This window comes from Puma concolor, chromosome F2, assembly GCF_028749965.1.
Source record: "Puma concolor isolate L17-30 chromosome F2, mPumCon1.1.hap2, whole genome shotgun sequence".
NCBI classification, from domain to species: Eukaryota; Metazoa; Chordata; class Mammalia; order Carnivora; family Felidae; genus Puma; species Puma concolor.
In genome coordinates, this window is record NC_141684.1 from 39,346,829 (window position 1) to 39,369,010 (window position 22,182).

Sequence of the window (22,182 nt, forward strand, 5' to 3'; positions counted from 1 at the left end):
ATAGTACATTTATAAGGGGGGAAAAAAACAATAAAAGAAAAATGTATTTAAACCATGGGATTATCATTTTAAGAAAAATTCTCTGTGTTAACTTTTTAGAGAGATTATTCTTCTCTAAGAATAGAAAAAAAATCATAAATAAGGGATCAATAGATTAAAAATAAAAGAAGTCTATGAGATTCTATAAAGGATGAAATAACTTTTACAGCATCTAGAGTGAGGAATTTCAACCTGTCTTCAGGACTTTACCAATAATCCTTACACCATTAGTTACCTGATCCGAGATTTTATTCTCTGTGACATTCTTACAGATAGCTTGGTTCCAAATAAAGCTATGCGCACAGTCCACAGGCACACCCTCCAGAAGCAGCTGTCTAACTTTCTCATTATCTAAGAGGGAAAAGAAATAGCCTTCAAACTACATCCTTTAGATCAATGAAGTCAAACTATAAACATTGCCGGCTGACCTTCTGTTACAAGAAAATGTTCTGTAGGCACTCAACTTCTCTAGAAAAATTTACTCTAGAAATTATGTTATCCCTATAGTTGGCTTCATACTAGTCTGTGAAATAGCAAAGCCTCCTAAACTTATTATTTCTGATATTTATTTTTAATGTAGAAGATATAAACATCATATTCAACTGCCTCTAAATAATTGTCTAATTCCACATTTAAGATAACCAAATTCTAGGAACTACTGCACAGGTGAATAATTTCTTTATAATGTGCTATGACAGTACAAGCCACATTTTAACTATTGGTTTCAGGGTTCTTAATATCATTCTTGGCCCAATGGTGGTGAGCCAACAGATACCAGCCTTCTCTTCTGCCCTATTATTTCAAGTCTCTTAAAACCCTTTCTCACTGAGTATTTATTCCTTCTGTAAAACATGTTTTTCCCACTCCTTTAAGATGAGCGTATTTTCTGTGAAATCTATCGCTTCTTCCCTTTAAATAAGCTACACCGTGCCAAAAAGTACTCTAGTGGGAAGAAAAGGAGAAATTTTTTCAATTATAAACATATATATTGATAGATGAGATTTCCTACATGCAGTCCACTAAGGGTAAAAAATCTTCCAGATCTTATTTTTTTGGACTGAAAAATTAAAAGAAAAAAAAAAAAGAAGGAAAGAAAGACAATTCCTGAGTTTGGGCTAAGGTCTAAACTGCCTATAAAGAAAGGTCACTCAAAGGCACGTACCTGCATGGGTCTGATGGCCAGAAAAAAATAAGTTGGAAGTGACTGAGCCACAGTGTGACAGATTTCAGGGGAGAACAAAGATAGAGAATATTAAATTGATGAAAAGATCTGAGATAAAAGCTCCTTAAAGCAGAAACCGCCTCTAGTTGCTGCGGTTCCTCATAGAGATAATAACCAACAGCATCCCGAGTAACAGTGCTGTGTGCCGTGAAGTTCACACAGCCTGTCTAGGAGCAAACGGGCTCCATTTCAAACAGCCCCTATCTACCCAGAATGCCTTCCTGTGGGGTCCCGCCATAGATTCTGAGTGACAGAACTGGGATTCTATTCAGAGCTGGCTGCAGACAAAAGACATGGCACAGGAAAGCATGACCTCACCTCTAAATAGTCTAAAAAATAACAGTAAACAAATAGATGAAACAAAGTAGGTAGTATATCCAGACAATGGAATTTTATTGAGAATTAAAAAGGAATGAGCTATCAAGCCATGAAAAGACATGGAAGCAGCTCCGATGCATATTACAAAGTGAAAGAAGATAATCTGAAAAGGATACATACTGTATGATTCCACCTATACGACATTCTGGAAAAGAAAATTATGAAGACAGTAAAAAGATGAAGGCTGAGAGAGGGAATGAGAGATGAATCGGGAGAGCACAGATTTTTAGAGCAGTGAGACTATTTTATGATACTACAATGGTGGACTCGTGTTGTTATAAATGTGTCAAATCCCACATAAAACACCAAGAGTGAACGTAATATAAATGATGGACTCCGCACAACCATGTGTCAATGCAGTTTCATGGGGGCTGTGCATATGTGGGAGCAGGAACGTTCTATTCCTTCCACTCAATTTTGCTATGAACCTAAAGCTGTTCTAAAATGTAACATCTATTTAAAACAAAACAGAGTATGTCTGAAGGCAAAAGGGAAGGCCCTTTTAGGTCAACAGTCTTCAGTAGTTGAGAGAAAGAGAGTATTACCAGCTGAGTCAGCATGCACGCAAGTGGGCCTCGAATGACTTATCAATTCTGAATGTAATTCTAAGTCCTTTGCCCAAGGCTCATATTAAGCATATTTTCTTTCATACGCAGGCAAAAGCCTTCTAATTAACTACATAACTCCAGAATAACTTAAAGGTTGAAGGAAATAGCTTGTTTCCTCCTTTCTTAAGTAGATTTGAAGATGACCAAATTTTAAATTAAAACTTTCTTAATAAGTTTCCTTACAGAAGCAAAGGAAATTAATAAATGCTTTTCTCATTTGGGAATCAAATAAACCAAATTTATAGTCTTCAGATTCACTCTAAATTAAATATGCAGAACAGTTTAAGGGGTGCAGCTGAAGCTGAGGGATTTTTCTCCCAAGAGCAGAAACAGAGAAGTTGGGGCAAAATGACCAATAATTGGACACTTTGCAGAGTCAACTATAGATCAGTGCTCTGAAGGTGCTTGGAAAAGCTGTAAAAAGGGACAATCTCTCACCTATCACTCTAAAGGCAACTTGACTCTTCCCGTGGTTTGGGTACACACTACCAAAGAGTGGGTAAAGAGAAAGATTATAAAAATTCCATGAGCACAACGTAAAGCATTGTCTAAAGCAAATTCATCTCTGGAAGACAAAGACTAGTTAAAACAATCAGGGCAAATCAGCAGATGCAAAAGAGAATACATACTAAAATAACAGTACAAGAGAAATTCGATTTTATTTACATGGTGAAATACTGTGTTATGTTGAAAAGATTTGCAAAAACACACTACTAACATTTAAATCAAATTCAAGAATCAAATGATCAAGTAAACTTTTTCTTCATTTTTATTTTTTATTTTGAGAGAGCGTGCACGCGTGAGTGTGGGAGAGAGCAGGGTGGGGAAAGAGAGAGAATCTTAAGCAGGCTCCATGCTGAGCATGGAGCCCAACAAGAGGCTCAATCCCATGACCCTGGAATCATGACCTGAGCTGAAATCAAGAGTTGGACACTCAACTGACTGAGCCACCCAGGCCCCCCTCAAAGCATCAATATGCATCCTTACTTCAGGTTCTTCACTGAAAGAAACTGTTTCCTTCTCTGCACTCTTGCTGTTCTACTCTCCATACTTCTGACACGCAAATGTGTAGCCATTTTCCCCAGAGCAAGCAATTCTGCAACACCGGCTGATGTTCTACAATCCAAATCAATTCTGACACTATCCACCTGGAGGTGGTGTCAGATCCCACAGTTTAAGGGCTCAGTCCCACAAGACTGCGCCTTCCTCAGATGCCAATGCCAGTTTGAAGTCCCTGGTTTCCTGTACTTCTGACCAGCTGGCTATAAATCGGTCTCACCCATGACCCCCTCCTCAAATTCAATAATTTGCTAGAATGGCTCCCAGAACTCAAGAAAACAGTTTACTTACTACTAATGTAATGTTCTTTTCTGTTTTTAAATAAAAAGATTTAACTCAGAAACAGCCAGATGGAAGAGATGCATAGGGTAAGGTATGAGGGAAGGGATGCCCTTGACCTCTTTGGGCTTAACCACCTTCCCAACACCTCCATGTGTTTAAAAAACCGGAAGTTCTCCGAACCCCAACAGTGTAAGATTTTTATGGAGGCTTAATCAAGTAGGCAAGGCTGATTAAATCATTGCTGTTGACAATGAAACTCAATCTCTAACCCCCGCCCCTTTCCACAAGCAGGTCTGGATGGGGCAGGGGTAAAAGGGCTGAAAGTTCTAACTTTCTAACCTTGTGGTTGGTTCCCCTGGTCACCAGCCCACCATCCTTAGAGGCTTTCCACCTCATTAACATAAAAATTGTGACTGAAAGGGGCTTTAATGAGTAAGAAAAGACACTCCTTTAGCCTTTAAGGTTTTAAGGCTGTTAACAGACAAAATGGACCAATTTTGGTGTTACTTAAACCATAAAGAAGGGTTTGACTGATGTGGATAACAAACTATCTTCTCATGTGTACTAGGAATTAGAGAACTCTGAAAAGAAAGGGTATATATCATTCGGATACTGTGATATAAGAAGAAAATATGGGGCCCCTGGGTGGCTCAGTCAGTTAAGCTTCCAACTTCGGCTCAGGTCATGGTCTCGCAGTTCATGAGTTTGAGCCCCACGTCGGGCTCTGTGCTGACAGCTCAGAGCCTGGAGCTGCTACAGATACTGTCTCTCCCTCTCTCTCTGTCCCTACCCTCCCTCCCTCCCTCTCTCAAAATAAACATTAAAAAATTTTTTTTTAATTAAGAAAATATGTATGTAGGTTTTGGGGCAAATGCCCCTTTCCTGGCATATAGCTCCTTAAACCCTTGTAATTTCCTAAGTCAAAAAGGCAGAGAATGACTTCAGATATAGAAAGAGAAATTGGAAGTTCTACATCAGAGAATTAAGTTTTAGATTGTGACATTGAGATTCTTCCAAGGATTAGTCTTCCATCAATTGACCCAGCTCATCAAAGTTTATTTCTAACTTTAATTTTGAATTATCATCCTAGATGATATGTCACATTTGTTAGTAATATTGATATAATACTAACTGCTTAAAAAGTTTACTGCTTTATGTGACTCACATAGGACTACGTCTTCAAAGAAATTACTTAAAACGGTTTTAATAAAATACAATGACCAATAATACAGTAAGCTTTTATAGAAATTAAATCATGTTTTTCAAGATGAACTCTAATTTTCCTGGAACTGATTTATATTAAGATAAAAGCCTTAAAAAGTATTTAATACAGGGGTGGCTCAGTAGCTTCTGACTTCAGCTCAGTTCATGATCTCACAGTTCGTGAGTTCAAGCCCCAAACGAGGTTCTCTGCTATGAGCGCAGAGCCTGCTTCAGATCCTCTGTCTCCCTCTCTCTCTGCACTCTCCCACTCACTCACTCTCTAAAATAAATAAACATTTTTTTAAAAGTGTTTAATATATAACTGCCTCATTCCAAAAAAGGATTTCAGGCAGCCAAGGAAACTAAATAGAGTTTAACTATGGCTTTAAGGCGATTATTGTAGTCAACATTTAATGGCACAGTGAACACTACAATTTTCATGGTTGCACCAGACCATAATGCCATTAAAAAAGAAAAGAAAGAGGCAACAACTCATTGAGAAAAGTCTAAGGCTCCATAATTAACTAAGTTGCCTATATATCTTCAAACACCTCTACACCTCTCTCATCCAACCCACCTTTCATGTAAGGTCCTGAGACAGTAATTTATTGCTCCCTTAATAAGCTATTAACTACATGTGGAGGTGAAAAAAAAAAAATACGAAAAAACAAACAAAACTGAAGTTGTTACTACACATACCTGTATTTTTCCTCTCAAAATTCACAACAGAAATTTTATGATTCCTCCAATGAAGAGTGTTTAAATGACAGTAAATACAATGAGATATTAGCACCAGTGTGGCAAACGTAAGACTAGACTAAAATTTTAGCCAGCTCCTGCCCTAGGCCACCCCCACTAAACAACTCCCGTGAGCCACTCCACTGAGTCTAAACCAAGACATCTTACCCTTCAGCACCTGGGATGGCCTTGCCAGGATTCGAACCTGGATCATCTGTATGGTCAGACAGAGGCTTCCAATGAGCACAAGACCAGCTGCGGGTGCGGATCCCTTCCTCACAATTAAAATTCTGAAATGCCAGCCATTTTCAGAGAACCCAGTTTCCAGAAAGACAGTTTTTACCAGATACTAAAAATAAAGAACTCAAGGGGGAAAAAATGAACGTAAGGATCAGGCTACATGTCTCAAAGCTAAAAGACACTTCCAAACACACCATCTCCTTTGGTCATAATCACCTTGAAAAGGAGGCAGGTAAAGATCATCCCAACTTTTCATGAGTGAAGTTAATGCAGAGGTGTCAGACAGAACTCTTCCAATGGGACTAAACTACTCAAAACTAAGGAAAACCAAGGGTGTTCTAGAAACTTTACCTTGGCATTTTTCTGGGTTGGGCAAAACTCTGGACCTCTTTTGAGGCAAATTTATTCGAGGATCCCCAACTGTCAGTCCCAAAATAGTACCGGCTGGAATTTCTGCTGGTGATGTTATTCCTTTAACAAAAATAAAAACAAACAAAAAAAACAAGTTTACACAAAGTCACTCACAATATATACACATATGCTTGTATTTTCAATTTTTTGAATAAAAATTTCTTCTTGGGCTATTAAAAAACATGTATTCCTCTTTTTTCCTATTAATACTTTTAGGGAGTAAATTAACATTCATAAAGAATGACGTTTCTTATCAAACACATTAAATTAACAAAACATTATTTTACAACACGAACATGTATATTTCCATCACTGATAACTACAGTAGCTTTATACACGAACGCAATTACATACAGGTAAGTTTAGTCCTTGGTTTAGTACCTGGTCTATGTGTTTACCTATCATAACAGAATGGGAGCTATTTGGAATACTAACATATACTCAAATAGCGTTTCCCACGCTCACTGCGTCAGGTACCTCTCCGACGTGTTTTCTTGCTATATTACGACAAGCGGTAACAAGTTAAAAAGTACCACTCCATGTAGGCAGCCCAACTGTAAAACACTCTCTGAACCCACTTCCCACTCCTCCCTTCTTCCCCAAACCACCCAGTCAGCATTCCCTCTGAATACCTCCCAACAATTCAAAAATGGCTTCTTGTTTGTGATGAAGGGAAACGCTATCAGGATTCTTACAGGTTTCAATCCACCAATGGTGAGGTGTCTTCTCTGTGTCCTCTCCCTCCTGAAAAATAACAATTCCTATTCACCAAATAATGAATCGGACTTGATAATTTTATTATGGCTGTGATATGTGAGAAACTGCCATTATATTTAACACAGTAATTAACACCAGACTGACTACTCTTCTCACTAGAGGCAAGGACATAGTGTTACAGTTCTCTCGAGATTTCACACACTAACAACAACACCCATGATTTTCAGAGAGACCACCCAAGCTACTCCATAGCTGCATTCTTCTGTCAGCACACTATTGACAAAAGAGGCCTGCTCCTTGCTCCTCTCCTACTACCACCAACTTCATACCAATTTAAGTAACAAAACCTTCCCCACCAAAGAAAAACCAAACCTTCTGTTTGAAAAAGCAAAAAGATATCTTATGATCACATTATTCCAAAAAACTTCAAATAAGACACACAAATGCTTTACTTATATTTTTCTCAGACAGAACCAGGAATCGAGCAAGGTTTCAAAAAGCACCTCAGGGGTACCTGGCTGGCTCAATTGGCAGAGAGGAGTATGACTCTCGATGGGGTCACGAGCCCCATGTTGGGTACAGAGATTACTTAAAACAAAACAAAACAAAACACAAAAATCGTTAAAACAAAAAACCAAAGAGCACCTCAAGCACCAGTTACACACCAAGAAAGAGAACCTATAGCCATGATTCATACTGAAGTTCACTGAAGTAGGATGTGCTCCTACAGATTCTAAAGAAGCACCCTGTTAACATATGGGCTATTTACCTCACAGAAACTCAGACAACATAGCTTACAGGTTTAAAGTACAGGCTCCGGAACCTAACTTCTTAGGTTCAGATCCTCACTGAGCAACTTATTAGCTAGAGTGGAGCCCCTGCTCTGCGCCAGGCACTGTGCTAAGCACTGGAGACAGTCTTTGCCATCAAAGCTCCATGTGAACATCGCATAAGTACCTAAGCAGATCTAGACATATAAATTGAGGAAATGTGCAAAATATGATGAAATATAACTTATATAATTTAACTTGGGGGTCAGGAAAGGATTCTAGAGGGAAACGATATAGAGGCTGAAATGTGAAGAACAAGGAAGGTTTAGCCAAGAAAAGGCAGGGGCCGGAGGAGGAGGTGGGGGGCAGAAAGTTCAGCCTGGTGGGGAAACGGGGTGTGAAGGCTCTAAAGGAGAGGAGATCTGACATATTCTGGGACCTGAAAGAAGGCCAGTGTGACTGAGATGCAGGTGAGGAGAGATGAGGGCAGAGGCAGGAAGGCACAAGAGTATGAAGTCACATTAAGGGCTTTGGATTTTACCATAAATACAATAAGAAACTATTTAAAAGCTTTTAATTGGAAAGTAACATGATGTGAATAAACTGTTAAAAGATCATTCCATTTCCTGCATGGAGAATGGAGTGAAAAGAAGCAACAGTAGAGGAAGCGAAAAAGCTGCTTTGGTATTCAGGCAAGAGACACAGAGGTTGAGGCAGGTGTGGCAGCGACGGAGAGGGGAAGAGAGAGAGAGAGAGAAAGAGAGAGAGAGAGGGAGAGGGAGGGAAGGAGAAGCTGCCTTTGTTTTTTAAAGTATCTTTCTTCATTAAAAGCTCAAAACCTGTTCAGGCTTAACATCTTATTTGGCATGTCAAATCTGTGAGAGGCACAGTCAACAGAAGGGTGAGTTGCACTAATCCAGGGGAAACAAACAGGATCTGAATCCGAGTGTCTGATTCCTAACTTAATCTCTCCTCTCTATACCTGCGTGGTCCACTTGGTAGCCACCAGCCACAGAGAGCTATCTCTATTTAATTAAAATTAATCGAAGGTACAAAATCAGTTCCTCAGTCACACTAGCCACACTTCAAGTGCTCAAGAACTACATGTGGCTAATGGCTACCATACGGATGCCACAGAAGACTATCATCCTTGCAGAAAATTCTACTGGACACTGCTGCACTAGACATATTGCTCTTAACCTTTTAGGGATCACAGACCCTTAAAACAAGCCCCAGAAAATATGCACCACACAAGTACAAACAAACAAATAAAACCCGGTACACACTTTCAGTGATTTTAGGGGTTCTCTGTTACCCACAAAACTCACAAACTTGCAAGGAGAGTATGCACTTAAACAAGAACAAGTTAGTTTACTCACTAGATTTCCCCAGATTTGTTCCTCTAGAAGTGAAAGATGACAAAGTATTTGATACTAAACATAAGTAGAGAAATAAAAATTTATAGGGCGTGGCCCAAAATGCTACTGAAATATGTTAGGTTTCAAATTTGCTAGGAAGGACATAACTGGATTAAACCACTACAGTCACATTTACTCTTACGGTATGGACAGAAGCAGCTTTTAGTGCCTCAGTTAGGATGGAGTGGGAAAGTGGACCGATCAACCGGAGCCTGTTCATCTCCATCGTCAAATCACTGAAAGAGAGAAAAGATCTTAAGATGGAAACCTTCGTCATACACAGTGTCTGAGCCACTGGCAAAAACAGAACAAGACTTCACTAAAATTGTTCGGAGGATTCAGAGAGAATTCACCTGTACCTGATTATAACGCCTGTGGCTGGACAGACCCAAGAATATGGTTGATGTGGATCTCTAGTTCCGTCACCGATGACTTTTTTAACCGGTTTAGCATTTTCTCCGTCATCTTTCCGTTTTCTTTTCTTGCCAATTCTCTCATCAGGTAGTTCCGTTTGGCTTTTTTCCTGTGATGGTGTCAGCAGGGGCTCCAGGGTACAGACAGTTGATTTGATGGGTTCCATACACTGGCACGCTTTTATTTCCTCTAAAATATCCTAAGGAAATATTTAAAAACTTCAGGTAGTTCAGTTCGTATTATTTTTTTCTTCCTTTAAAAATATACATTTTTATCCCTTTACAAATTAAACGAAATTCATCATGATTTATCAAAAAGCTTTTTTGGTGCTGCCGAACAGTGCACAACACTTGAAACAAAAAAACTTCAAAGTGTCAAAGATTAATGAAAATAATGTGACTACTCTGAACAATTAACATTTTCGAAAATCAGATTAAAGAGAAAATTTATAGTCTACCAGAAAAAAGCAGTGACTATGCCAAGAAAAAAAAAGAGAGATTAGAAATCATCACAATTTGGGGCGCCTGGGTGGCTCAGTCAGTTAAGCGCCCAACTCTTGATTTCGGCTCAGGTCATGACCTCAGGTTGCTGTGTTCGAGCCCCACATCAGGCTCTGCACTGGCAGCACAGAACCTGCTTGGGATTGTCTCTCTCTCTCTCTCTCTCTGTCCCTCCCTCACACACACACACATGCTCTCTCTCTCTCAAAATAAATAAACTTAAAAAAAAAAAAAAGAAATCATCTGAATTACTCAAAATAGTTTCTTATCATCAAAGAGGTTCTTACAAGGACCTGGATACCAACGAAGCAATTCAGACCTGGTAGGACCCTTAGACCAAATGCAGCATTTCAAGCCATTGCGTACATAATATGGTGGGTTTTATCTCTACTTCCACTTAGGATTTACTAAAAAGTGAAAGGTCAAGATTTGCTTCATTTCATATTCACATAACGTTCTTCCCTATATTCTAATACCAAGTTCTCATCGAAACTTTTATACTATTTAAATTTCCAGAGCATTGATTTCAACAGGAATTAAGAATGCAGTAACAGAGTCATGAGCAAATAACTCAAGGATTATACCTGTTTCAGAGTTGGATGAAGCCAGATCCATAACTGCCTGCTCTCAGAAGTGTGACCAGGGGTCCACTCAGGCTTCCAAATAAACGTAACAGGCCCCAGCATCTCTCTAGGGTATTTATTTGCCCGGTAAAGTATGACACTACCTTGGCGTTTTCCAGACAAGTAGTGAACTGCTGCGAAAGTCAGTCCTGACACAAACAAAAACAAAATTCTCTCATTTCCAGTGCTGAGATAGTAGTAGTATTTCCTGATTGCCATCCTGTTATCTGCTGTCTATCTCTATGAGGGATGAGGTGCTGGTGTTGACCACTGCATAGATCAAAGCCTGGCACACAGTAAATTCTCAATAAACACTGAATGAATGAATAAATGGATGAATGGGGACTGAGTTTTTGCCCCACTGAATTCACTACACCAAAATAAGGTTCTCTCACCTTCTACTTAACAATGTTACAAATAATTTGAAACCACCCCACCTTTCTTACATTAGCATTCTCATTGGGAACAAGAACTGTCTTACGCATTTTATATATATTTAAATTCCAAAACACTTACTTGCTCATGAAATGAACAAATACGCAAAGACTAAAAGAGCATTCAGCTTTAAAACCAGTTTACCTGTGTCTATACTACACATCGGAGAAAGTGCCTTCAGTATTTCTTCCTCTTTGCCCTTCAGCTCCAAACAACAGTAGTAGGATAGATCCTGCACAAAGGAGGAGACGTAATCAAATACTTAGAATGGGACATGGGGGAAAATTGTAAAACGCCAAAAGTCACATCAGAAAAACTTCTACCAGTCCAAGACTCAGAACAAATTGCCAAAGCTATCATTTCTTTAAGACAAAACCTGAAACCTGTCTATTCTTAGGACATTAGCAAATATTTTTAAACCAATTTAAAGCAAAATCAAAATGAATTTTCATTTAAAATTTAAGTTACTGTGTCTTTTCTAGAAAGAAAATCTGTGGGGGTACCTGGCTGGCTCAGTAAGAGGAGCATGAGACTCTTGATCTTGGGGCTATGAATTCGAGCCCCACATGGGGTGCAGAGGTTACTTAAATAAATAAAACATTTTTTTTAATCTGCGTTTTATGCCATTTTTACAAACAAGTTTTAAGTAGAGTATAAAAACTGCTGCCTCTAAGTAAAGGGTTATTCCTCCCCCAAATCTACCTAAGAAATCAGAGTAGAATACCACGATATCAATATATTCTGCAAAGTTATGCTAAAGTTCACTTTGGTTAGCTAATTCAGGACTCCAAGATTATTTAACACTGAACCTAGAGACATAATGTCGTAATTAATTTATCCTATATTCCTCCCATGCTTAATCTTGACTAGGATATTCAACTCTGACTAAACAATGTTCAAGGAAAAATGAAAGTAATGAGAGTAAGACCTTACCGACTTAAATGAGATGGCAAGAGATCAACTGAGCTAGTAAAACAAGTATGTTAAAGAACCAAAACAACAGTAACAGTCACTGAACGGATGCTGAGTGCCAGGGCCTGGGCTGTCATCTACTACATCGTACACGTACCAACACGTGATGAGCCAGGTACTTTCTGCTGCCGTATGACAGACGAGGATACCGACACAGAGACTGTCCCTGAACAAAGCTATATATCAGCAAGTGGAGAAGCCAGCATTCGAGTTGGGCTCACTGACCCCCAAACCAGCCCCTCTGCCACATCACATTTAAGCAATTTCAGTACACTCAGCACCTGAGACTAAAAGGGAAACTATAGCTAAGCTTCTGACAAACTCACAGAAATCTGTGCTATCACACGCACAGAAATCTTCCAAGCAGCAGGGATCCACCGTCAGCTATCAGTGTGCAGGTGAACCACACCCAAATCTGTACAACTGAGTGTCAGCACCAAACAACGGTTAATAGCCTGGAAGTCGTGGCATCAGACCCGGGCTGAAATCTCAACGTCACCACTCACTGGTTGTATAGCCGTGGGTAAATTACGTAACTTCTCTGTTCCTTAGTTTCCTCATCTGTAAAGTAGAAATAATGCTAACTACGTCTGCTGCGGTGTTGTAAGGACTAAAAGAGTAAACGTATATAAACCATTAAAACCAGGCCTGGCATAAGATTAAGTACTCAAAAATGTCTGTTACTATTAGCTATTATTTGTATTACTTAGGGCTGATCAAATGTAAAGAAAATATCTGATAACGTCAGCAAAAATCTTGCCTCAAATAAGAAGTAACTTACCCATCTGTCTTAAAATTTGGGAAATGGCAGTGTATGGCAGAAAAAGCACAGGCCAGGGAAATCAGCTGCCCAAAGGCTACCTAGCCACCAACAAGGTGCATGACCCTGGACAAGTCACTTTATCTCTCTGGATCCCAGTTTCCACAATATAGATAAAGGATTTTACTATAATCAATGATTTCTGCTGCTGAATCTTCAAATCAAAAGCCCTTAAAAGGTTCTTGTATTATTTCACACCCATTAGGATGCTATTATCAAATAAACTAAAAATAGTAAGTATCAGTGAGGATGTGGAGAAATTGAACGCTGGCACATTGCAGGTTGGAATGAAAAATATCATAGCCTCTATGGAAAACAGTAGGGCAGTTCCTCAAAAAATTAAACACGGTATTACCATGTGAAACAGCAATTCCACTTCTAAGTATATACCCAAAGAACTGAAAACAGAGACTTGGAAAAGATATTTGCAAGTTCATTTCATAGCAGCATCATTCACAACAGCCAAAAGGTGGAAGCAATCCAATGTCCGTTGCTGGATAAACAGATAAACAAGATGTGGTATGTACATACAATGGAGTACTATTCAGCTTTAAAAAGAAGGGAAATTCCAACACACGACACAACATGGCTGAACCTTGAAGACGTTAAGTGATGTGAGCCAGTCTCAAAAGGATAAATATTGTGTGATTCTCCTTATATGAGGTATCTAGAACAGGCAAATTCCTAAAGACAGAAAGTAGAATAGTGGTTGCTGGGAGTAGGCGAGTGAGCAACGGGGAAGATGAAAAAGACCTGGGGATGAATGGTGATAATAGTTAGACAACAATATGACTATAGTCAATGACACAGAACTGTGCACTTAAAATAATTAAAGGTAGGGTGCCTGGGTGGCTCAGTCAGCTAAGCATCCGACATTAGCTCAGGTCATGATCTCACAGTTTGTGCGTTTGAGCCCCACATTGGGCTCTCTGCTGTCAGCATGGAGCCTGTTTCAGGTTCTCTGTTCCCCTCTCTCTCCCCCTTCCCGGCTTGTTCTCTTTCTCTCTCTCTCTCAAAATAAATAAACCTTAAAAAATAATAATATTTAAAAGAGGTGCCTGGCTGGCTCAGTCAGTGGAGCATGTGACTCTTGATCTCAGGGCTGCAAGATGGAGCCTCACACTGGGTGTACGGCCTATTCAAAAATAAAACCTTGGGCACATGGGTGTCGGTTAAGCATCCAACTCTTGGTTTCAGCTCAGGTCATGATCTCACAGTTTTGTGAGTTTGAGCCTCCCATTGGGCTCTGCACTGGCAGCATAGAGCCTGCTTGGGATTCTCTGTCTCCCTCTCTCTCTGCCCCTCCCCCACTTGTTCTGTGTCTAAAAATAAATACACTTTATTTTTTTAATTACTTTTTTAATGTTTTATTTATTTTTGAGAGAGAGAACAAGAACAAGCGGGAGAGGGGCAGAGAGAGAGGGGGACAGAGGATCCCAAGCAGACTCTGTGCTGATAACAGAGAGCCCCATGTGGGGCTCAAACTCAAAACCATGAGATCATGACCTGAGCGAAGTAAGATGCTTAACCAACGGAGCCACCCAGGTTCCCCTTTTTTAATTAATTTTTTTAATGTTTTATACATAAATAAACTTTAAAAAATAAATAATAAAATCTTAAATAAGTAATTAAACCGGTAAAATTTGATGTTATGTATAGTTTACCACAACTTTTTTTTAAAGGTTTTTATATTGATTATTCTCCTCTACTGCTTTCAAGAGGCATCAGAGACTCCTAACACCAATGGTTTTCAAAACTTGGCCAAGGCTTCCAGTTATGGAACGAATCGGTCATGGGGATAAAGGGTCAGGCACAGGGAATACAGCCAATGATACTGCAATAGTGCTGGATGGTGACAGATGGTAGGTAGCTACATTGTGGTGAGCACAGCATAAAATATAGAGAAGTTGAATCACTATTTTGTACACCTGCGACTAATGTAACTGTTTGTCAACTACACGCAGATAAAAAAATCTTAAAAAACAATGAAACCTGGTCAAGGCCATCCTGCCATTGAAAGGCAGAAATCTTCCAAGAGTAAATTTCTAAATATGTCCTGGAAGAATGAAAGCCACTGATTTACCAATTGGGGAAGGGGAGAGGGACGACCAGATAAATACTATTACCAGGCATAAAACAAACTGTCCTCTCAGAGAATTTAAAACGAACTTCCTAGCATCCCACTGAATCCTAAACATCTACAACAGCATTCTGAATACTGCTAAGGGCACACAAATATTTGCTGTTGATGAATGACTTCTAATTTTTTTTTTTTTCAACGTTTATTTATTTTTGGGACAGAGAGAGACAGAGCATGAACGGGGGAGGGGCAGAGAGAGAGGGAGACACAGAATCGGAAACAGGCTCCAGGCTCCGAGCCATCAGCCCAGAGCCCGACGCGGGGCTCGAACTCACGGACCGCGAGATCGTGACCTGGCTGAAGTCGGACGCTTAACCGACTGCGCCACCCAGGCGCCCCTGATGAATGACTTCTAAATGAATCAAAGCTGAATAAATCTCAAACATGACCACCAAGACCCTGCAGGACCTGGTTCCTACCTATTTTTCCTGAACTAATCTCCCCTTAATGTTATCCTCTCTTAATGATCTCACTCTCTTCATCTTTATCACACCGAATTTACTTCAATTCTTCCCTCTTACCTGACTTCCTCTGCCACGTCAACTCTCTCCTTCCCTAATCCTTTAGAGCTGAGCCCAAACATCACTTCCATTTCGTCTAAACAAATATAAAAAGAAAACCAACTAGAGAAGCATACCTGGAGAAGGCAACGGTTTGTCATGGCTCGGTAGCAGGCTCTGTGGCTCTTGACTGTCGGCCTCTCCCCGAGACAGTAGCCCCACTTCTTGACCATGTGAAACCGTTTGGCGTGCCAGATGTGAGTCTCTAACCATATGTTCTTCTTTTGTCTACGGTTAAATTCTAGCACCCGGTTTTTGTGACATCTTCGAGCTTTATGGCATTTATTTTTTGAATGTTCTTTTTTCTGGTGCACTGCTTTCTCTGCCTGCAATTTCAAGAAGAGAGGAGGGTCCTAGTTGGTAACGATCTCAAAATAAAAGTTACATGTGAGGAATTCAAACAACTAACTTTAGATTAGGTGGGAGTACCTTTCAGACTCCATCAGTGTGCTTAATTTTTTGACTTGGCAATTTCTCCAGTGAAAGGGCAGACAGAAGGCAAGAGTGAAGGTTTCAGAAACGGGCAAACTCAGAGAGGAAGCACAGTTCTATCACTTACTAACCGGCAAGCTTTGTGGACTATGAGGATTAGAGTCTTTATAAAATGCTCCACACAGTAACGCAAGCTTATTGTGGCTATTCATGTTAGAGAGCAAGAGAAGAAGATGCCAGCTCTTTTGTTATTGGTTTTATTGTTTTGTAAACCTCTGGGATTGGAACTAAACCCAAAACAGGATGAAAAATGTGAGGTGAGGAAAACCTATACATTTCAATGTCAGTTAGGTACTGATAGACAAATGCCATGGGAAACAAACCTTACAATCTAAATCTAGAAAGCACAAAATTCCTGTTCAGTTTTCACTCTTACTCTCCTCCATAGCTGAGCTAAACTTTTATGGGGGGAAAAAAAACCAAAACTCTTCTCCATTAGTTTGCTGAACTCCTCTCACCCCAACACCAGTATAGTACCGCACACAGAAGGCACTCCATGAGGAACTTTTGAATCAACTAGTAAAGACATGGGTAGCTGAGACAACCTGAAAATGTCCAAGCGAAGAATTTTGATAAAGCCAAAAACAACTAGACTTGAGGAAAAATTAAATCCAAGTTTGAAGTTTTCAATGTTGAAAAAGTCAAAAGGCAAGTACTAGGCATTGTTGCTGCTTTTTCTCTTGATTTTCCAACTATAAGCTGGCCACACCCCCAAAACATAAAGCTAAAATTGCTTATGTGGTAAGAAGGTCAGGATTTGATTTTTAATCTGACAGCTGAACATCAACTATTTAACACCATTAAAAAAAAAGGGGGACCTGAAATTAATGAAAAAAAAAAATTGAAGGAAGGAAGAAAAGAAGGAAGGAAGGAACAAAGAAATGAAAGAAAGAGAGAAAGAGAGAAAGAGAGAAAGAGAGAAAGAAAGAAAGAAAGAAAGAAAGAAAGAAAGAAAGAAAGAAAGAAGAAAGGGTTTCCAAATGCTATATGTAATACCCAACTGCTTGCTAATTAGATAGCAAGGAGGAAGGTGGGGGGATAATGATTAAATCCAAAAATAATGCAAAAGAGTACGTTGCTTTTGGTTTTCACTTTAATTCTATTAGGTTAACATTTCTCAATTTCTTTTAGGAACTACTAACTTGAACACTTACACTAAGTGAAACATATACCTCTTTCTGGGCGATTTCCTGCAACCGCCTGGGAAGGCGTTTGACATTGTGGCTCATGGCTCTCCGTCTCATGTGCCGGGGCAGCGTCTGGAAAACCAGTGAATTAGAAGATTTCTGGGTCACTGCTTTCAACATAGCACTGATTTCAGCAGCTCGGGCTTGAGCAAAAGTAGAAGCTGTAGACAAAAATAGCATGATAATTAAAGACCAGTCTAGAATCAATACTTCTGGTCAATCTCAGAAGGAAGACAGATTTGAAGTATATGAACTTAAAATTCACCCACCACCCAAGCCCTTAATTAGATTAATACAGATGGTGGCTATATCTGTATTATATATAAAGCCATTCTGTTTCTACTTTTTTTCAAGTTCTCTATAAGGATTCAGTGTTACTTTTTTAACCATAAAAATAGTTTAAAAGCATGTTTACAAACAATTCCTTAAAACAGAGGGCTACATGCAATATAAATCACAACCATTTTTTTTTATATAAAGTTATTTATTTATTTTGAGGAAGAGAGAGAGCATGTAAGCAGGGAAGGGGCAGAGAGAGAGAGAGAGAGAGAGAGAACCCCAAGCAGGCTGTGCACTGTCATCACAGAGCACAATGTGGGGCCTTGATCTCACAAACCATGGGATCATGACCTGAGCCAAAATCAAGAATCAGATGCTTAACCAACTGAGCCACCCAGGCACCCCAACCACAACCATTTTCAAGTGCAATAATCACATAAGAAAACAAAGAAAAAGTAAAATTGAAGTCACAAAGGTTGTGACTTCAAAAGTTTGTTTTCTTTAATATTTTTTGCTTTTTCTAAATATATAATCATAACTTTACTAGTTTTCCTTATTGAAAAGCAGACCTTTTTTTGAAGTAAACAGAGTGCTGGGGACATTTAAGTGCATTTTTCCCACCAGGCACAGAGACCAGAAGGCATACCAGGGGTGCAGGTGATGGGGGGAGGGAGTAACAGGAGAAGAGATCTGAAGGGGCCTGGAGACAGGTATTTAAATGTCTTGGTTGGGGCGCCTGGGTGGCTCAGTCGGTTGAGCGTCTGACTTCAGCTCAGGTCGTGATCTCACATTCTGTGAGTTCCTGCCCCACGTCGGGCTCTGTGCTGATGGCTCAGAGCCTGGAGCCTGTTTCAGATTCTGTGTCTCCCTCTCTCTCTGACCCTCCCCCGTTCATGCTCTGTCTCTCTCTGTCTCAAAAATAAATAAACGTTAAAAAAAATTTTTTTTAATAAAAAAAAAATAATAAAGGTCTTGGTTGCCCTCGGAGTGTGTTAAATTTGGTTTCATCCTTGGAGAATGCATGTAGACGCCATTTTATATTTTAAAAAGGAGTGGGGTGAGGGAAAGGTTTTAGGACAAAGTAGAACAGTTCACAGATAAGGATTTACAAGAACAAGGAGAAGAGGAAAAAAAGAGAAAGTGAAGAATGGAGAGCAATCAGGCCCAAGGAAACTACAGCCACAGTCCAGACTAGAGGCGAGAAGAATCCCCAGTGGAAGGAGAAGAGGAGAGAGACGGGGAGGCAGGGCCAAGGTGGAGAGCACTGAAGCAAAGGGCTCATCATATAATCAAACTTCACTTCTTCACAAACACCTACCAGTTATATACTTGGGAATCTCCTGAGAGGTGCCCTCAGGACCTGCTTTCCATCCTCCCTTTTTTTTAAACATTATTTTGGAGGAAGACTGTTCATTCACATCAGGATCAACTGGGGAATGGTGGATCATTTTGGTATGCCGCGGTCGTGAAGTTCCAGGAAGAAGCTCTAGTTTGTTTTCAAAAAGAAAACAAAAAGAAATATGTCAGCCTTACCAGGAATACAGATTACAGTGGAGAACATCATTTGCTGGGTGGCAATGCTAATTAGGTTTTTAATCCTACAACTACCCAGTAAGGTGGCTATTACTATCTTTCCTTAAAGAGGAGGAAATCTACCTACAATAGGGAGGTGAATTAATTTGACCAAGGTGATAAAGCTAGCAGGCAGCATACTGGCTCATCTTGTCAGCATGACAAATAAACCTTGCATATAAATTATGAGGGAACTTTCCTCCAAACTTTTCTCCAATAAATTATGAGTACAACATAAATTTTAAATCTAAGCTCCCTTCAATATTACAATTTACATGATTTTGTATATTCAGTCTTTTATCGTAATTCTCTGCCACACTCAAGTTGGGAGCCTGTGTTAAATTAAAGAAAAGAAATAAAAGCAAAGTCTATACAAATGTCTGTGCATTGAAACCACAGACTTTAAGACATCAAATCACGGTCTGCAAAGGGAGGGAGAGACTAGCAGAGAATTTTACAGTGTTCCTCTTATTCCCATTATACTGTTAATTATTAAGCCCCTATAAACCATGAAACATGTTACAAGGTTTGTCACTGGGAGATTTAAATGAGGTAAGACCCATTAACGCTTATGTGGCATGATGGGCATCAACTGTTGAATCTGAAATCTAAATCTTACAAATAGAAGAGACTGAAACTTACTTCACCAGACCCAATGCACACTATTCTTTAAAGTGTCCCCCAAAAGTTCTTACTCACCTGCTTGCTATCTTCCCAAACTGGCATTTTCTATTGCTACCCAATGAACAACTAACACCTTGATATCACTTTATAAGGTTCTAAAATCAGCACACAAGCTAAATGTATATAAAACACACTATTTCTTTTAGGAAATAAAGAAGTATAATTTAATAATAACTGTTAAGGTAGAAATATATCTGTTCTAAGATACATACAGCCAATTCTTGTCATTCCCAATAGTTATGCTCTATAAAGTCACAATGAACGCTGAATTAGCAAATACTGAACCACTGTTCCAAGAAATATATATATGTGTACACGTACACAAGTATACATACACATATACGTACATATATACACATGTATACACACATACATACATATATATATATACATACACATCACATGGATTGCGATCTCAAATCATAAAAACAACTCATCCTAGTAGATTCTGTTTCCCTTATTTTACAACTAGAAAAAAGAGGCTCAGAAGTGTTAAGTGATCTGTCTGAGGCCACCCACAACTAGAACTCAATCCCCAGCTAGAGCAGGGGCTTCCCGAATTATGCCGCACTGGCCCATCAGAGTCTCCACCCTCTGGCCATCTCTGTAAGAAAGCTGAACCAAGGCAGCTGGGAACCTCAGCTGAGAATGCCCACATGGGATGACTCAAATTTTTTCCCTCTCCTCGCAAATCCACGAATAACCCCCAAAGTACCATGAGTATTAATTTGGGGATTACAAATAAACTTAACAACTAGGTGAATGGGCAAAACAAAATGTGCGAATAATGAAGGTCAACTGATCTGTTTTTAAAAAGTGCAGGTCATTTAACCATTTAAATAATAACTATCAAAAAGAGCTAACATAAGCATTTTGATCCAAACAGAGTGGAGGGAGTACCGTGTGTATCTTACCTTGTTTTTGAGCTTGGAAAGATTTCCCACCTCCATTATAGTGCTTTGTGCCTCTATCCGCCATGAAGCCAGAGGATAAAGTCACGTTGGTGGGCTGATTTCTCATTTTCTTAGCATGTTTTCTTTCTTTTGCATTAGACATTTCTGGAAAGAAAATAATAAATTTGGTATAGGGAAAGGGAACTTCCATGCAAAAATAAAAAAACACTGGGGCGCCTGGGTGGCGCAGTCGGTTAAGCGTCGGACTTCAGCCAGGTCACGATCTCACGGTCCGTGAGTTCGAGCCCCGCGTCGGGCTCTGGGCTGATGGCTCAGAGCCTGGAGCCTGTTTCCGATTCTGTGTCTCCCTCTCTCTCTGCCCCTCACCCGTTCATGCTCTGTCTCTCTCTGTCCCAAAAATAAATAAACGTTGGAAAAAAAAAATTTTTTTTTTTAAAAATAAAAAAACATTTAGTAAATAAATATTCCTGTAACTCAAAATTTGATTCTTCGGTAAAATAAATCTTCATTTATTATAGGTGGATTGATGATATCAAAATGCTATCGCGATCCTGACCTACAGCAGAGATTCATCACCAGGGCATCTCTAGGGGAGCCATGAATGGTATTAACACCACAAACCCAATTTAAAAGAAAAAAAAAAAAAAGTCTATTGATGGAAGAGACCATTATTAGTATATTCCAGATCACACCTAGCAGAGTGCCTTGCACAAAGTGGGGCTCAACATAAATTTGCTCAGTGTACACGTGCATGCATAAATGGAGTGAAGTGTGCCTATAATACATTTATGAACAGAATAAGAAATATTTGGCCAAGTACCACGCCTTCTGACACAGCATGACTATCTGCCAAGAGACCAGCCTATCTTCCTTTTTGAAAGCAGATCCCAGTCACCAGGGCTCTCACTTCAGATGTGAGGGGGATGCGTGGAGACCTGTAAAGCTAGAAGAGGCACCCGTGAAAGGGAACATGGGAGGGGCGTTAGGTGGACGACGACGCCCAGATCTCAGCATGGTCCCCTGAACGACCCAACTCATTCCTTAGAGTGGTCAGCAGGATAGGGGTGCAAGCCCATTCCCAGAACGGCGTCCGTCGGGCGGGACAATGCGAGAAAATGACCGACGCAGGGGGCTCGAGCACAGGGGCCGTAGGAGGCGCGGGGCCCCAAAGCGGGGCCCAGGCGCAAGCTGCAAGGGACGAAGAGGAGGTCAGCGGGGTCTGAGCGGAAGAAAACCGGGAGGAAAGCCGGCACGGTGCGCGGGCGCCGGGCGGGGGACCGCCACGCACACTCCCCCCAAACTCGCGGACCCTGGGGGACACCAGCCCGTCACGACCTACCTGCCAAAGGCTCTCAGGCAGGGCTCCTCGGGTCAGAACGACAAGGCTCTGCAACACTCCCCTCCGTGGAGACGTGTGCGGCAAGCGATCTGCAGGGCGCATGCGCCAGCGCGGCCGTGGCTTCCACGTGGCCGGGAGCCTCGCACAGACTACAACTCCCAGAATG

At 40.2% G+C, this 22,182-nt stretch overlaps 1 protein-coding gene across 1 annotated transcript in view; it reads right to left on the bottom strand.

Annotated features, from left to right (window-relative positions):
* POP1 (POP1 ribonuclease P/MRP subunit) overlaps positions 1 to 22,111 on the bottom strand; it is a 34,434-nt gene extending 12,323 nt beyond the window's left edge. The window contains exons 1-12 of the mRNA XM_025922845.2: positions 22,017 to 22,111; positions 20,678 to 20,821; positions 18,826 to 18,993; positions 17,214 to 17,389; positions 15,627 to 15,875; positions 11,202 to 11,289; positions 10,584 to 10,771; positions 9,445 to 9,698; positions 9,228 to 9,321; positions 6,813 to 6,924; positions 6,121 to 6,240; positions 275 to 390 (exon numbers count right to left, since the gene is read on the bottom strand). Of these exons, the coding sequence (XP_025778630.1) occupies positions 275 to 390; positions 6,121 to 6,240; positions 6,813 to 6,924; positions 9,228 to 9,321; positions 9,445 to 9,698; positions 10,584 to 10,771; positions 11,202 to 11,289; positions 15,627 to 15,875; positions 17,214 to 17,389; positions 18,826 to 18,993; positions 20,678 to 20,819 (1,707 nt within the window). The 5' untranslated portion in view covers positions 20,820 to 20,821; positions 22,017 to 22,111. The remainder of the gene's footprint in view (positions 1 to 274; positions 391 to 6,120; positions 6,241 to 6,812; positions 6,925 to 9,227; positions 9,322 to 9,444; positions 9,699 to 10,583; positions 10,772 to 11,201; positions 11,290 to 15,626; positions 15,876 to 17,213; positions 17,390 to 18,825; positions 18,994 to 20,677; positions 20,822 to 22,016) is intronic.
* Positions 22,112 to 22,182: the final 71 nt, after the last annotated feature.